The following is a 16,767-nucleotide window of genomic DNA, read 5'->3' as shown; positions in this document are numbered from 1 at the left end:
TAAATAATTAGGCCTAATTAAAATATAGGCCTAGTTTTCTTTCTTCTACTTTTTTATTAAACATTGAATTGTTCAAGTCGGATATTGAGCCTTGTTTGCACCGCCCTGCAGTGCATAACGTATTCCGTTATTGTTGGCGAGACATATAGCTCCCAAACTAATATATTTACATAAAAAAAAGATTTACCTCGAGTCGATGAAATATCATTTTCTAAATGTGAATGTTTGTTTGTTCTCTTTTGGGCTGTATCCTCAAGGAATTGAAGCCATGGCGGCAAGTGCCTATTTGGCTAGACTGCAACTTTCAACTTGACCTTGGCCTCCAACCGTGTCTACCCCAAAAGAGCGCCGCCAAATGTGTCTGGTTTTGTTATTTTGTAGACACACAGTGTGTGTGTTGACATGTTGACTTGTGGTGTCCTTGTTGGCGCAGATTTTATACATCACGGCACGAACCTTAATTAGGGATAATTTAATTAGTTAATTTATTTAGAGGCTACATTTTAAAACTTCGTATAGTGTTAATTTAGTTTTAGACATATTATGAAATGCGTACGTTGCCAACACAATCATTGCGCTGAGCAACCTGGAAGTTATTAATTAGATAATGCCGCTTAATCGGGCGCATGCACTTATATTAATTCGTGAATCGTGATGTAGAACAGTCGAATATTTGCTTTTTAAGCAAAAGCTGACCTTGATTTGAGTTCAGATGCCGCCCAGGCCTACTCTTCTCATTCTCATTTACAATATTCCTCGGCGGCTGTGGAGCCTGCAAGATGAAACGGAAGTGAACGCCTAATTAAGCGTTCATTATACCTCAAGAAATAGTAGTAGTAGTATAGTAGTAGTAGTAATAGTAGTAGTAATAGTAATAGTATAGTAGTAGCAGCAGTAATAGTAGTAGTAGTAGTAGTAGTAGTAGTAGTAGTAGTAGTAGTAGTAGTAGTAGTAGTAATAGTAATAGTAATAGTATAGTAGTAGTAGTAGTAGTAGTAGTAGTAGTAGTAGTAGTAGTAATAGTAATAGTAATAGTAATAGTATAGTAGTAGTAGTAGTAGTAGTAGTAGTAGTAGTAGTAGTAGTAGTAGTAGTAGTAGTAGTAGTAGTAGTAATAGTAATAGTAATAGTATAGTAGTAGTAGTAGTAGTAGTAGTAGTAGTAGTAGTAGTAGTAGTAGTAGTAATAGTAATAGTATAGTAGTAGTAGTAGTAGTAGTAGTAGTAGTAGTAGTAGTAGTAGTAGTAGTAGTAGTAGTAGTAATAGTAATAGTATAGTAGTAGTAGTAGTAGTAGTAGTAGTAGTAGTAGTAGTAGTAGTAGTAATAGTAATAGTAATAGTATAGTAGTAGCAGTAGTAGTAGTAGTAGTAGTAGTAGTAGTAGTAGTAGTAGTAATAGTAGTAGTAGTAGTAGTAGTAGTAGTAGTAGTAGTAGTATTAGTAGTAGTAGTAGTAGTAGTAGTAGTAGTAGTAGTAGTAGTAGTAGTAGTAGTAGTAGTAGTATAGTAGTAGTAGTAGTAGTAGTAGTAGTATAGTAGTAGTAGTAGTAGTATAGTATAGTATAGTAGTAGTAGTAGTAGTAGTAGTAGTAGTAGTAGTAGTAGTAGTAGTATAGTAGTAGTAGTAGTAGTAGTAGTAGTAGTAGTAGTAGTAGTAGTAGTAGTATAGTAGTAGTTTTATCCAGTCATCACATATACAATATGCACAACGTCTTTGATTTGTCAGTGACTGAAAAGGTACAGGCTGAAGCATAATGCGTATCCCTATATTCTTAACAAATGAAGACTCCAAAACAGAAAGAAAATTGCAATTTAAAATAACATTTTTTACAAGTATTTCTCGCACACTTTGTCGGGTGTAGTTCAAACGTTGGCTGCAGCAAAATGTACATACGCCTGTTTTGATATCAAGCACTATAGCATATAGTGCACAAAAAAGGCTGCTATTGGCCAACCTCAATGTAGCCTATAGACACTCTCCATATCAGTTTATTTTTTATTGTATTTTTTAGATACGCCCACGCCGGTATTAAGTTAAAAGAAACGGTCGATTTTAGAGTATATCTCCAGAAATACACCAAGAGCTTGATCTGCATTATCTGTCGTCTAGACGTTTATCATCTGTTTTGCATATCACGTGCCTGGCCTTGGCCAATAACCTTGCGATCTTTATGTACACAGGCTGTTGGTATCGGTTACTCTCTCGGATTCCGTATCTCTTTTCAGTCGAGGGGATTTTGAAAAAGCACTGGTCGTCTCGATGTAGGGCATGATATGACTGCGTCACTGCTTCTTCATTCACGCTGGATTGACCCGGTGATGTTCCTCTACGACAACAACGGTTTGGATGAAAGAAGTAAAAATATGGAGGGCTACGTAGGAGGCAATTTTGCTGCAAATCAGTGCAGGAATTTGTTGGCGCATCCGACCTCGTTGGCTCCGAGCACCACCTACACTTCGAGCGACGTGCCGGTGTCTGGCATCGTGGAGCGGGAGCCTGTCAAACAGTGTAGCCCCTGTTCTGCGACTCAAAGTTCGCCCAATGCATCGTTGCCCTATGGATATTTTGGCAGCAGTTATTACCCGTGTAGGATGTCACACGGCAGCGTCAAGACTTGCGCGCAGCCCTCTGGATATGGGGATAAATATATGGACACATCAATCTCTGGTGAGGAGTTCCCGTCCAGGGCGAAAGAATTTACCTTCTATCAAGGTTACTCCGCTGGCCCCTACCAGCCCAGTTATTTGGACATTCCTGTCGTACCTGGTTTGAGCGGACCCCCTGAACCCAGGCACGAATCTCTGTTGCCCATGGAGCCCTATCAGCCATGGGCTATCGCCAACGGTTGGAATGGCCAAGTTTACTGCGCCAAGGACCAGCCACAGTCAAATCCTCTATGGAAATCAACTTTACAAGGTAGTTTTCTAGTTTATCAATGACTATTAGCCGGAATTTGTCAATGTATGGTAATACGACTAGCATTCGAAAAGACTATAGCATACATTTCTAAATTGTACATTTAAAAAAAAAAAAAAACGTTTTATTATTATTATTCCATTGGTTAATAGCCTACCTTTATGCATCGTGAACAAGAAGAAATATGAGGACATTGAAATGCTGAATAATGTGTTAGGCCTATCCTCCCCCCCCCCCCCCATCATAGCTTTTGTGTTATTGTGTTATTTAATTGAGATTGTGTATTCTTTACAGATAGTATATCTGTGGATGTCAGTTCTATTCGCCGTGGGAGGAAGAAGCGCGTGCCATACACCAAGGTACAGCTGAAAGAACTGGAGAGGGAGTATGCCACCAATAAATTCATCACGAAGGACAAACGAAGAAGGATATCCGCCCAAACAAATTTGACAGAGAGACAAGTGACAATCTGGTTTCAGAATAGGCGCGTAAAAGAGAAGAAAGTCGTCACTAAATTCAAGAGCACCAGTTAGCCTTGGAGATACAAGGGGAAACACGTCTCGGTTCCTTTGTCGAAACTGTTATAATTTATTACGTTATGAACTGTTTCCTTGTCGGCATGAGGCGTTCTGCTTTGGAAATTCACATAGGCCCACATTTCCTGCCTTGCAATTAATTGGAACCGTTTGATCATGCAGCCTGCTGACAGAAGATCGGAAATGACTTGCACCATATTGACCAAGGCGATTCTCTGTTGTAGGTTAGCCGGTGGACGAGGTGCTCCAATTAGTAGACATTATTGTGGTCATGGAATGGAATCGTTGCTTTGTGTGTGTGTGTGTGTGTGTTTTTTTTTTTACCCTCCCTAACCCTATTTTCAACCAATGCATATACTGCTAAAAATGAATGAGCATGATAGGGTAATAGCTTACCAGTATAGGCATATATTCTTAGAATTTGAACCCATCGATTTAAATGTTGGCTGTTGATGAAAGCATGACTCGTGAAGCGGAAACAAATGTGAGCATAATGTTAGAATTAGCTGGTATACCTGTCATATCCAGGCTTGTTGTTATTGTTTTCCATTTAATTTATGAACTCTGGTCAGTTTGCGGGACAAATCGAAAATGCATTTAATCTTGAACCAGAATACACCTATAGCATTTGTTGTAATGGGCAATTTATTGTCATTCAGACAATCATGTTTAAATAAATAAATAAATAGCGAACACTAGGCCTGTTATGTAAATAGCTACTGTAGTTTATCTATATAAATGTTCCCTTTTTGACTGCAATAGCCAAGATTTTTCCAAATAAATGTTTGAGAAACACGGTGTAACCCATCCATGTGATGTTCGCTCGCTTTGTTTTCAGTCCAAATTTAGAGGGGATGCATTAGTCCCTCTAATGAGGTTTTGTTATTTCGAAAATATGAAGCCACCTGAATTGATGTGATATCTGCTGCAGTGACAAATATGATATATATTTGTTTTAAAGTATAACAACTGTCCTTATAGTTCGGTAACTTTTTTTTTTACTCGTACTTTTTCTTGAGTACGTTTTATTTGTCACAAGAGTAGTGAGTAGACAATGAGGTATTTAATTGACAGTACAAATAGTGAATTTAGACTTAACCTCTCAACTGATACTTGTTTTGCTTATATGAAATGGACCCCAAACCTTGGAGCCATGCCATCAAAATATTTGCAAATACCATGCACGCCTTGCCTATATCAGTTAATTCTGGAGGACAATTTTGGAACATGCACTGCACAAAATGTTAACGGGTTTCATAGTAGACTAAATAATTAAATAATAAATAAATAATTGTGCTCTAATGTTAATCTAGACAAGTGCGGACCTTGCTCCCATTTCAGTAAAACACATCTAGGCATAACAGGCGCTTAGGCTACTTGAGTCATATGTTTCATATACTTTTCACACCTATCATAATAGGTTGTAGGAATTTTCTCATTTTCGTGCCATAATTAAGGGTTTAATTCATAGCGCAATATTCCCATTATCAAAAAGGGGAAATGGTTAGGTATATTACCTTGTTAGTTGAACAGATGGTTCCGTCCACAAAGCTAATGATTTCAGCCAAATTTTATATGGTGAAAATTCCGTGACAGCAATTATTTATTAAAGGTATGTTATTGTTTTTATACTCTTTCCAATGAACGTTTTTAAAATGACAATTATATCAAGAACACATAGCTCCAATCACCAGTAGTTTATGACATTGTCATTAGAATGTTGAATTCTCAAAATTATATTTTCACATGTGAGATTGTAGACTTCCCCTACTGAAAGGGTTAATGGTGAATATCTCATTTTGGAGGACAAATGTCCCGTTTAAACCTTCTGCAGAGAACCAGGGTCCACCAGGAGTTTATGTTGCCATCTAGTGGCGAAATCACGTCAGCACAGGGTGTCTCCATCCAAAGTACCAGCATACATGTGTGTGTGTGTGTGTGTGTGTGTGTGTGTGTGTGTGTGTGTGTGTGTGTGTGTGTGTGTGTGCGTGCGTGTGCGTGTGTGTGTGCGTGTGTGTCTGTGTGTCTCAAATTTGCCTCCAAGTTCGTTGAGACACTGTATACAAGTGATCAGTGTATTGTCCTTATTAGGCTACATATTCTTAATTATTAACCCGTTTCAGTTTTCTCAAATATTTAGCAAATGGCTGATGACTGGCTTGGGTCATGTGATATGAACATTACAATGATCATTAGATTAATTCATTCAATAACTTGCATTGCATTTTTCTTTTGTACAAACATTCTTTATATTTAAAAAACGTTGGCCATCGCTCAGATTAGCCTATACAGGATGCAATGAAAGACGCAGTAGACAAGAGGCTATCAATGATAAAGGTCTATAAACTTTATTCAGCATTTCACACAAAAAAAAACATCTTGAATTAAAGAAAAGCTATATGAACTCCGGTTTTGATTGATTGAAATTTGTATGAACAGATTGCAGAATGGGTGCAATACAGTACGGCTCAATACACACAATTGTTAAGGGAATGCAGACCAGAGAAAGACTTGTTTACATCAGGGTCCCTCATTTTCAATTCATCTAACATTTATGACATATCATACAGATATACAGTACTGTTAGATCCAGACATGTATGACATAGATATACAAATATACAGTATACTGTTTATTTACAGACAGAGTTTCTAAAAGAGAATATATACGGTTCAGTGCAATAGGCCTCCGACGTTGTGTTGTTGTTGTTGTCACCGGCTACAGCCTCTGGCTCGGGGTCGTCTCTCTTTGGGAAAAGGCAACAGGGTTCTATGCAAAGAGTTTTAGTATAATGTTATTCAGGTTTTGTGCGGAAGCTCAAAGAAAACTATGGCACTGACGTCTGAGGAATTCTGGACCGGAGTGTCCCAAGTCGCCACGGCTAATTTGTTATCAACACTGGGGGGGGGGGGGGGGGGGGTGATGGCTAAAATGTTAAGATAACGGTGCTTGTGACCAGAAGGCTGCTGGTTTTGAATCCCCATATCAACTGGAAAAAATATGAAGGAAAAGTTAACAAGAATCGCATTTTTCAACTTCAATGGGGGGTGTCTTTGAGCAAGGCATCTTAATGCTTTAGGCGGAGGTAGCTATACTCCTCACATGCTGTGATTTAAAATGACAAGTGGTATTTTGTGCTGCGATACGAAATGTTAAGATAATTTTAACATTCGAAATCTCTGTGCAAAATAGCGCACAGCCCTCATAATTCTAAACGACAGCTTGTGTCGAGTGAGCTACAACGACACTGGTTTACATTTCAAGCTAGCATTACACAAATCAAACAATCATAATTGAAAACACGTCTATATGGCTAAATCCCATTCAACCGAGACTGCTCTGGATCCACTATACCTGATATTCACTAAGGGTGTCTGCCTGCAGGCAGTTCTCATGCAGGTGCGAGTAATGGCTCTGCTCTGTACCGGGTGCCGCTGCAAGCCATCGTTGATAACAATATAAACAACTTGCCAGGTTAAATTAAACGTAAAATAATGAAATCCATAGCATACATGTGTCAAGTTGAAGACGCATTATAGTAATATAGGCTATTGGCCATAGGCCTACATGCCCCCAGAATTAAAGCCCTAAGCTTGGCAGTGTTGGCGCCTGAAGGATCAACAACAAACGTGTTACACGGATAACGTTTTAACGTGTTGATTTACATTCTATATATTTTTTCATACGAATACTGTAGGTTGGATAATCAGATTCCGTCCATAGCCTCATGGTGCTCTGATCGAATTCAATCAGAACACTCCGCCCTCCTGTGCTGTGCCTCTGTAACAATCTGACCTTACTATACTGTCTCAGTACAGACACATTGGACTGTATGCTCCGAATGAGTACTGTGGCTGATACATTAAAAATGTAATACTTAGGCGTATGCCATACGGTCTGGTGATTATTTTGTTTTATTATTATTATTGTTGTTATTATTATTGTTGTTGTTATTATTATTAATTCATATTATTATTATTCATATTATTCATATTATTCATATTATTCATATTATTCATATGATTATTATTATTATTATTATTATTATTATTATTATTATACAGAAAATTTGTATTGACACACTTGAAAAGTCGTTTCGACGTTGCTTCATTAGAGAGAAAAAGACAAAGTAGTATTTCGTTCTGCTTAAACACAATTAGGATTTGCGCAGTAATGAATTAAATAAAGTGTATCACCTTAGGCTATTTTAAGTCTAAGAACTTCACAAAGAAAGCTATATTCTTATTAATTTGACTGATTTAAATTACTTGGCATACAAACAATTTTCAATTGGTCTGACTTCAGTCAGTCAACCAGGCAACATTCAGTTGGTCGAGCAACTGACAAGCCCCCTTCTTCTGAACCAATCAAATCCTACGATTATTAAGCTTCCAATCAAGCTTCCAAGCTTAAACAGGTTATGCATTTCGTCTTCCGCCTGCAGCCTGCTTGACATTATAGTAATTTCTCATACTTTTCTGTTTATGTGGGGTGGCATAACTGTTATCATGTACAATTAAACGTTTCATCTTCATTTAAAACATTTCAGACAGTCTTAATCCATATCCAAGATTTAAACAGAATGGCAAAATAAATAAGCAGTAATGTTTAAATCTGAGGATAAGGGTAACCGCATGGAATATTAAAAACGTCATATACATATCAAGATTTATTTGTGAATGTACCAAAAGTTGCTGCATTTTATTGTTATTTATGGGCTTAGGCCTGTTGGCCTCTCGAAATTGACTTTGACATTGCTTTTCAAAGGTTGATGTCTATTTGTGTAACCAATCAACGACATTAGGCTATATCCATAATTAGCACCAATGTAACTTTAGTCTTAGAAGCATGTTGATGATGAACGCCAGGAGGGAAAACTGAAATGGTCAAATTTTGAGGGTATATATCCTATTTGATTTCCCCCCTCCTGTGTTTCCTGCATTGTAATTTTGTAAAAATAAATCAACTTCCCAGAATGGTAAACTAATTTATCATTGGATTGTAGTTTGTCAATTTAGTATATTTCTATATTTGGAATATTTTTCATTATTTTGCTGTTGTTCAGTGTTGAATATGTGGCTGAAATGTAGTGTCAATGTAGTGTCTTGTAGTGTCAAGACGAGATTTACTGAATGCTATAGAATTTATATTTCAGGCGGCTATACCCATTGCAGGTTTATAATATACATGTATTTGTCACACCAACACTGTCACATCGTATGATGAATGAAGAAAAGGGACGCATTTATCAGCAACTATATGACACTAAGCCAATCAGATATTCGTTTCAACACTTCTTAAAACATTAATAAGGCCTCGTTAAAGATGCATTGGCAATTTCGGAGAAATGAGCAAGAGTGAGTTTACCTGCCCAGCAGAAATAGAGCAAAGCTCTGCATCACTTTTCAACCCCATTGGTTGCTGATGCGGGGAGCTGATGTTTTTGGCCAATCAGATGTTTTTGACCTGCCAAGTGGTGTTCCCGGGGTCGCATCGGAAAACTAAGACCACCATCGCGTTCCTCTTCAAAAAGTACACACAATGTTCAAAACCACCTGCCGATTAGAGGCTGGGAATTGTATTTATTTATTCAAATTAAGCTTAAAGCTGCGGGTGCCTCCGGGAGTCTGTGGAAAACCTTTGTTGCTGCGCATGGACTTGAAAAGTGATGCAGAACTTTGCTCTATTTCTACCGGGCAGGTAAACTCACTCTTGCTCATTTCTTCAAAGTCGCCTATACTGCAAATAGCCAACTGGTTATGGTTGCTGTGAAGCACTTGGTCCCAATGGTTTATTTGAAGAACCATCAGAGGTTCAAGGTTCTACATGTTGGACCCTCCAAAGGACTGAATGAATGAATGAATGAATGAAAACTTTATTTAACAGATTGCAGAATGGGTACAATACAGTACGGACTCTATTTAAGTTATGCATGTCATTAACATGTTATACATTAATGTATGCGTAATGCTTAACAACTATACCGTTTTATACTTTTCTTAATCTTTTGGATCGATGCTGTTAATTTATGGCTTGTTTAAATTCTAAATCAGAAAGTTACATTTTAAAAGCCATTTTTCCATGTCACGTCAATTAAAAGTTTTTTTTTTTTCTGGAAATGTTTCATTAAACTCGTGTTATCGGGACATCGCATCAGAAAAGTTATTTATGACAGGAATTTTGAAAAGTAATTCAAATGTGTTCAAAGATGTTTTTTTATTCCTTGGGATAGTCACGCCATATGACCTTGTTGTTAGCAACAGTTTTACATTCTGATCAATTTTATAATTTAACTTGATAGGCTATTAGACATACAGTGTTAAGGATATGCTTATAGCCTATTTGATCAAATTAATTGCCAGTGCATATAGGAGGAAATGTTTAAACCATCAATGCACGCCTGCTACACTATGGCGCAGAGCACTACACCTGCATTGTAAAACCATTATACCATAAGATGGACATAGGCTACTTTTAGTTTTTGAGGTGTTTCCCACAACCCTTGCAAATTACATAAAACCCTTCACAATTCTATAAGTGATGCTATAAGATATAGCTAGTGGTGGTAAGCTATAGCTAGTGGTGGTAAGATATATCTATGATGCTAAGATATATAGTGATGCTATGAGCTAGTGATGGTAAGATATATGGTAAGATATGGTAAGATATAGCTAGTGATGGTAAGATATAGCTAGTGATGGTAAGATATATAGTGATGGTAAGATATAGCTAGTAAGATATAGCTATAGTGATAAGATATAGCTATATGCAGATATGGTAAGATATATCTATAATGGTAAGCAATTGATGCTAAGATATAGCTATGATGCTAAAATATAGCTAGTGATGGTAAGATATAGCTATGGTAAGCTATAGCTATGGTAAGCTATAGCTAGTGATGCTAAGATATAGCTAGTGATGCTATGCTGAGCGGTTGGTGCAGTTTACCTTCCTCTTCCCCGTTTTATTACACTTTTTCCAGCTTGAATCTCACAAGGCCACAGTTACAAACAACCAACGACTTTACATGCATATTCATCACATATATGCTAGTGCTCGTTTAAAATGAGGTCAAATTGAAATTCTATAGGCTATTGATATGGCGATTCCAGTCTAAGTTTCACTGGAATTATGTTGCTATAGGGAACCGTTTGGATCCAAGTAGGACAGTTTCATCTTGACAACATAAACATTCTAAACAGACCCAAATTAATTTCCTGCTGCAATGTTTGCTAATGCAATAAGTGACAGGAAATACACTTGGGTCTAAACTGTTCCCCAGCAACATAATTCCAGTGAAATCATCTATATTTCCTGTCAGTTGTTGCATTAGCAAACATCGCATGCAGGAAATAAACTTGGACCCTTTTATAATATTATTGTTGTGACTTTCAAACGGTCTGGCGACTGTTCGATTGTTTCCAAACCTGTCTCATCTTGCTTATATAGTTAATAGCATGAGCGCATATATAATGAACTCGGCTGGTAAAATGTAATGTAAGGCCAATACGGGCCTACACCAAACAATGGACATAATACCTTACATTTCAGAAATGCTAGACTCTTATAAAACAAGTACATAAAGACGGAACAGAATAGCAAGTGGGCTATGCTACTGATTATAATGTATATAATCTGTAGACACCACCTCTAAAGGAAATATTTAGGTTAATTCCTCATAGATAAAAAAAAAAGTGTTTCGGGTCATCAAATAGCGATTGCCTCATTTTAATCCTCGATTATGTTATATTAAACTTTGAGCCACTTAATAATCATTGCCCTTGGCAGAGATGACAGCAAAAACAAAAACAAAAACGGAGTAAAAGACGCTGATGGATTATTATTATATCAGCACCTACAAATTGATAGTCTTCATGGTCGTTAGACTGTTACACATTCGTTTTACTAGATTAAAATATATATATACATGCCACTGCACTGTACGACTAAAACATCCTCAAGTGAGACTCAATTCAGCCCGGTAGGTATAGGGCTAATATGTTCAAAGTTCAAAGGTTTATATTAGGCCCACCCAATAGCAAAGAGAACGCTCTGAAACACACACAACCTGTACAAGTTCTATTTTACATTCTAAAATACACTTGTGAGTAATAGCCTATAAATTATATTATCATAACATCGCTTTTTATTAGCGTTACAAAAACGATGCTATGTTTGCGGCGACAACCGATCACGTTTTCTCACGGTTCATCTTAACTAATCATGCTCATACTTGCAGTGAACTTCATCCGGGCCACATGCAGCGTGGTCCTTTTCGCTATTTGCAAAGCTGCAGATACAATTCCCCCTTTCCTCGAACTTGGATTCTGGAGGCTATACGTCTCTGGGCAGATGTGATATGCCCACGAGAGGGGAAAAACAAGATCCCAGCCCTTTTTAACGAAGCATTTAATCATAATTTCCTATCATGCTTTATGCTCCATATAGGGCATAGACAATATAGGCTAGCTGTAGCCTATACTCACCGATAAGACGAGACACATAGGCTACTCTGGTTTCATTGAACTTCCCATGGTCTAAGGTGCAGGCCAAACTCCGTCATGTTCGTCAAAACAATGGCCACACAGGAGACTGTAAAGGGGGGGGGGGTAGTAACAAAGCCTTGTCTCGTCTCGTATGGTCTTTTTTCTGTCTTTCTTTCTTTTTCTTTTTTTTACCTCGGTGTTATCTTAACTCATAGCCTATCAGCATTGCCTATTCGGTTATCGCAGGACCAAGTGCAGAGTTGTAGACAGTTGAGGCCAGGGTGAGAAAAGACCACGGATAAACAAGAATAAACTGTTAAAACACAATTATATTTATTAAACAGAAATGGCCTTAACGTCAGAAGTGTCTCCCATCTTCTTCTTCGGCCTACATAGGCTATAGCTCGAGCTGCAATGGGCTAAATGCTTGACCGCTAAAAATAGTCTGGAAAAGCTGAGGCAAATAGGTGTCTCGTTTTCTCCCTGCTGGTGTGTTACCATGTTGTATAGTTGGCTACGGGAGGATAGTAGCCTCGCTAGCCAGAATAAATCTCGCATGATTTGATATTTACTCTGGCTTGCGAGGCTATAGAAGGGTGCACGCTTCAAACAAGCAAAAAATAAGCATTTTGGCTTGGCGGTTAATACGTTGGTCTTATTAAAAACGTGTTTGAATTAACTCTTTAAAACGGCAGGATGTAGTATATTATATATCTGGAAGACCCTTTTTGTATTTTCAGTATTTTCTCTCTGATATAAGTTCAGGGTCTACTTTATAAACTCAGTTGGTGGGCTACTTACTAGCCTATACGCACCATTGAGGCGTAGGCCTATCTGTCAATTTCTGCCTTTGGTCACATGGGCTCGCGCCCTCAGGAATGGATAGAGATGGATCTCCACGTCAGCCTACGTCTAAGGATTTCTGCTCCACTGATTTGCCTCAAAGTGACTGGAGCACAGCGCCACAGAGGAACTATGCGAGGATTATAGGCAAGGCATAACAGAATATGGATTTTGATGAACGGATCCCTGGCTCTAGTATGTATTTGCCTAGCTGCACCTATTACGTCTCCGGAACAGACTTCTCAAGTCTCCCACATTATTTATCCCAGAGTCAGTCTTCTTGTCCCATGACATATTCGTACCAATCCTCAACTTTGCCACAGGTTCCGTCCGTAAGAGATGTCGCTTTCAGAGACTATGGCATTGATACTTCCAGTAAGTGGCACCACAGGGGAAGCCTAACACACTGCTACACTGAGGACATCGTGCACAGGGACTGCTTGACCAGCCCGAGCTCACTGGGGGACATATTCGCGAAAAATAACTCCAGTGTTTGCCACTCCGGCTCAAATCCAACTTCAGGCTTCTATGGCAGCGTTGGCAGGAACGGAGTATTACCACAAGCGTTTGACCAGTTTTTCGACACCGCCTACGGGAACGCTGAAAACACGCCGAACGAGCATTCCGTGGACAGAAGCTCCACCAAACAGACGGCGGCTCCGGCGCCCGGCTCGGACACGTGCCGCGACATGGAGGAGAGGACGCGGCGAGAGGAGAGCTCCAGCCCCGAGTCGTCCTCCGGCAACACTGAGGAGAAATACAGCAAGAGCACCGGTGAGTAGGACCGCGTATCTAAAGGGAAAAGCTAACGCGCCGCTGTTAAAGCTTTTATATGCTGTTTTATAAGCACATAAGGTTTATAGAGGGCCTGCAGATTTACCCTAACAAAACTTAGTTATAGACGACAAGATCACGTGCTTGGGATTGAAATTGGCCGTGAAGAAGCGGCCCATTTGGCCTATACAATCCAGAATTCCAGAATATTGCACTTATTTTGCGTATGAATGATGAGACTACTGGAATCCTATAGTAAACAATAGTCTACTAGTAGTCATGAATTATTATTATTATTTGCATTTATTTATTTATTTTTGTTCGTTTTTTTTAAATAGCTGTCTCCTGCATAGCCAACTATATATGTTGGGATATATCTATGTGTCCATACGTAACCCTTAATTGATTAATTGATTATTTCTAAACGGGATTGTGTCGAGGTTTTTATGATAGTTTTGACAAGATTGGGCTATTGGATTTGCATTGTCATGATTCAACATTTTACTGCAATGCTATGCAGAATGTGCCTCATTTCGCTTGAGAAAACGAGAATATCCCATAGGATAAATGCCAATTAAGATAATATGCTAGCTTTTCAAGAATACTCAAAAACCCAAATACCCAAAAACAAAAGCAGGCAACCCTGATATATCATAACGCCAGTAGACATATGCTCTTTAGGTTGCATTGGGAAGCATTGGTTTTGCCCATTTCAAGTCCTTATGGGCCAGTTTTTGCAAGACTATGTCCTACATGATATGCATTATTGTGATTTGAGTCTTTGTTTACAAACAATGGTGGCCTTGTAGGCCTCCAGTGGTAGATTAAGGTAACACCTCGACTCTCATGCTATATAGCACACATCTGCACGGCTATTAATTCGAACCCATGCAGTGGTCGTGGGTTTAACCAGAAGTATTGATTTCAAATGGATGTGATGTAATACCTATAGCCCCATTGCAACTATAGACTTCCGCTAATATCATGCAGACTTGACCTTTGCCTTCATTGTGTTCCAGGTGGCCAGAGAACACGCAAGAAGAGATGTCCATACTCCAAGTACCAAATACGAGAACTTGAGAGGGAATTCTTTTTCAGTGTCTATATCAACAAAGAGAAGCGTCTCCAGCTCTCAAGGATGCTCAATCTCACAGACCGCCAAGTCAAAATATGGTTCCAAAACAGGAGGATGAAAGAGAAGAAACTGAACAGGGACCGTTTACATTATTACACCACAAACCCCCTATTATAAACCTGAACAGTGACCGTTTTACAGTATACTACACCACAAACACCACACAACTGAACAGAGACTCGCTGGCATGCAGCGTTCACCTTACCTGAGGCTCAGATGATGCTTTTTAAGTTTGTTTAAATATTATTTATAGGCTAAACTATCATTTTTTTTGCATAATCTCTTTGGATTCTTATTATTACGATATTATTACGATATTATTATTATTATTATTATTATTATTATTATTATTATTATTATTATTATTATTATTATTATTATTATTATTATTATTATTATTATTATTATTATTATTATTATTATTATTATTATACTTGCCAGAACAATCAACGATGGAAATTATCTATATAACTTGCAAGAGTATGTGCATGCGTATACGGTACATTCATGCGTAAAATAAGCCCATTATAGGCCAAACATATACCCTTGGATATGACTATGGCTCAAGTACAATGATCACGATATACACCTGCATTTGAACCCATCATGATCAAGTAAATTTCCCTTGAAATGAAGCGTGTTGCCGCAAAAATGTTACGCATGCACGCACAAGAACCTTTGTGGCTACAAACCATAATTTCATGATGTTCCTTAATCCCTTCTCGTGGATGTTTTTCAGTTCATTGTGAAAATATATACAACTCTAATGTCTGGCTATATGTTGTGTACTTTCGAATTATTAGGCTATCACAACTGTTGGCGTCTTTGTGTATCAAGCAAAAAGAAATCCACCCTAAAATAGTGGTATGTGCTTAATTAGTTAGAATTAGTAATGTAGCATATTGTGACAGCAAATATAAAACGTGTATATTATTTAGCGTTTGTTTAGCAGATATTGCGAGGCAAAATAAGGCCATTACTAAATGCAGACATTTAGTCTTCGTCTTTGGCCAAAACGTTTCCTTTAGATTTTTTTGTAAAAACAAGTCTTTATCCAGATAGTTTTGTTATATGCCTATACGCCGGCTTCGTATCAAATGTTTGATGGATTAGCCTCGAAATCTCGAAATCGGATCTGCCGCCATTACTTTTGCTATCCATTACAAAGAAATAGATATGCTTTCATGGCGCAACGTGAAGAGGTTTTCTTTCTAAACCCAACATGCGTTTTTGGCTTTCTGAAACAATCTTGGCACTTATCTCGGACCTTTCTAAAAGCCTATTGAAAATAACTTTAGGGTATATCTAAAACCCTATTGAAAATATATTTTTTATTGTAGGATCTGGTGTCGGATTTAGGCCTATATGTTTTTATTGTTGTAGTTTTTTTTTTTTTTTTTTTTATATACGACATATTATACTGACTGAAACAACCTTGGCACACAGGTCTATCAGTTGAAAATGACTGAAAACATATAGTAAATTGTAGGCTATGCCAACATGATTAACCTAATGCAACTTAAAGAGCCTTCTTACATGTGTCCATCTTGACCGGTGTTGTTTATTGAAAGCCAACCATCATTTATACATTCGAGGCTGCACTCAACAACAATCAAGATGGCCTGCTATAAGCTAATAAGGGCTCCGATGGCCTTATAGCGTGCATCCTGTGAAGCTCCCAGGAATTCCGCTTTGATTGCGGCACATCCTCCCATGTTGCTCCAGCAACTTGGCCATAAAACCCGCATTCGTCTGGAGCATTTGGAGTGTAGTGCAATAAACCGTCTGAGACCAAGGTTATTAACTGTGACTAAGGGGTTGAAAACAGCGGCTGTGTGAACACTGAAAGCTCGCCTTCACGGACCTTCCCGGCGTCATTTGTACCAAGAGACGCACCGCGGTAGGAATATTCTCCATTTGCCATCAGCTTCAATCCATGTTTTTGTCCACTGGGTGGCGCTCCTCAGATCAATGTCATTGCCGTGAATTGAAAATTCCCGAGGCGCTGTTCAAGCATCAAACTAGGATTTCACTGCTCAGGTAGGCGAAAATAAAATATCATGTGTGTTTTATAAAT

The 16,767-nt window shown here is 38.3% G+C and overlaps 2 protein-coding genes across 2 annotated transcripts; both read left to right on the top strand.

The window, feature by feature from the left end:
• Positions 1 to 2,273: 2,273 nt before the first annotated feature.
• Positions 2,274 to 3,449, top strand: hoxa13b (homeobox A13b; the record flags this gene model as incomplete). Its single annotated transcript, XM_084335728.1, has 2 exons — positions 2,274 to 2,916; positions 3,211 to 3,449. The coding sequence occupies 2 exons, from the start codon at positions 2,274 to 2,276 to the stop codon at positions 3,447 to 3,449; spliced, it is 882 nt and encodes a 293-aa protein (XP_084191854.1).
• Positions 3,450 to 12,945: 9,496 nt separating this feature from the next.
• Positions 12,946 to 14,807, top strand: hoxa11b (homeobox A11b; the record flags this gene model as incomplete). The annotated part of the gene is made up of 2 exons (XM_084335761.1): positions 12,946 to 13,555; positions 14,575 to 14,807. 2 exons carry the CDS (start codon positions 12,946 to 12,948, stop codon positions 14,805 to 14,807), a joined length of 843 nt encoding a protein of 280 aa, XP_084191887.1.
• Between the last annotated feature and the right edge of the window lie 1,960 nt (positions 14,808 to 16,767).

This window comes from Notolepis coatsorum, assembly GCF_963971535.1.
Source record: "Notolepis coatsorum genome assembly, chromosome: 19".
NCBI classification, from domain to species: Eukaryota; Metazoa; Chordata; class Actinopteri; order Aulopiformes; family Paralepididae; genus Notolepis; species Notolepis coatsorum.
Note: the sequence above shows the minus strand (reverse complement) of the source record. Positions and strands in the feature narration are given on the sequence as shown.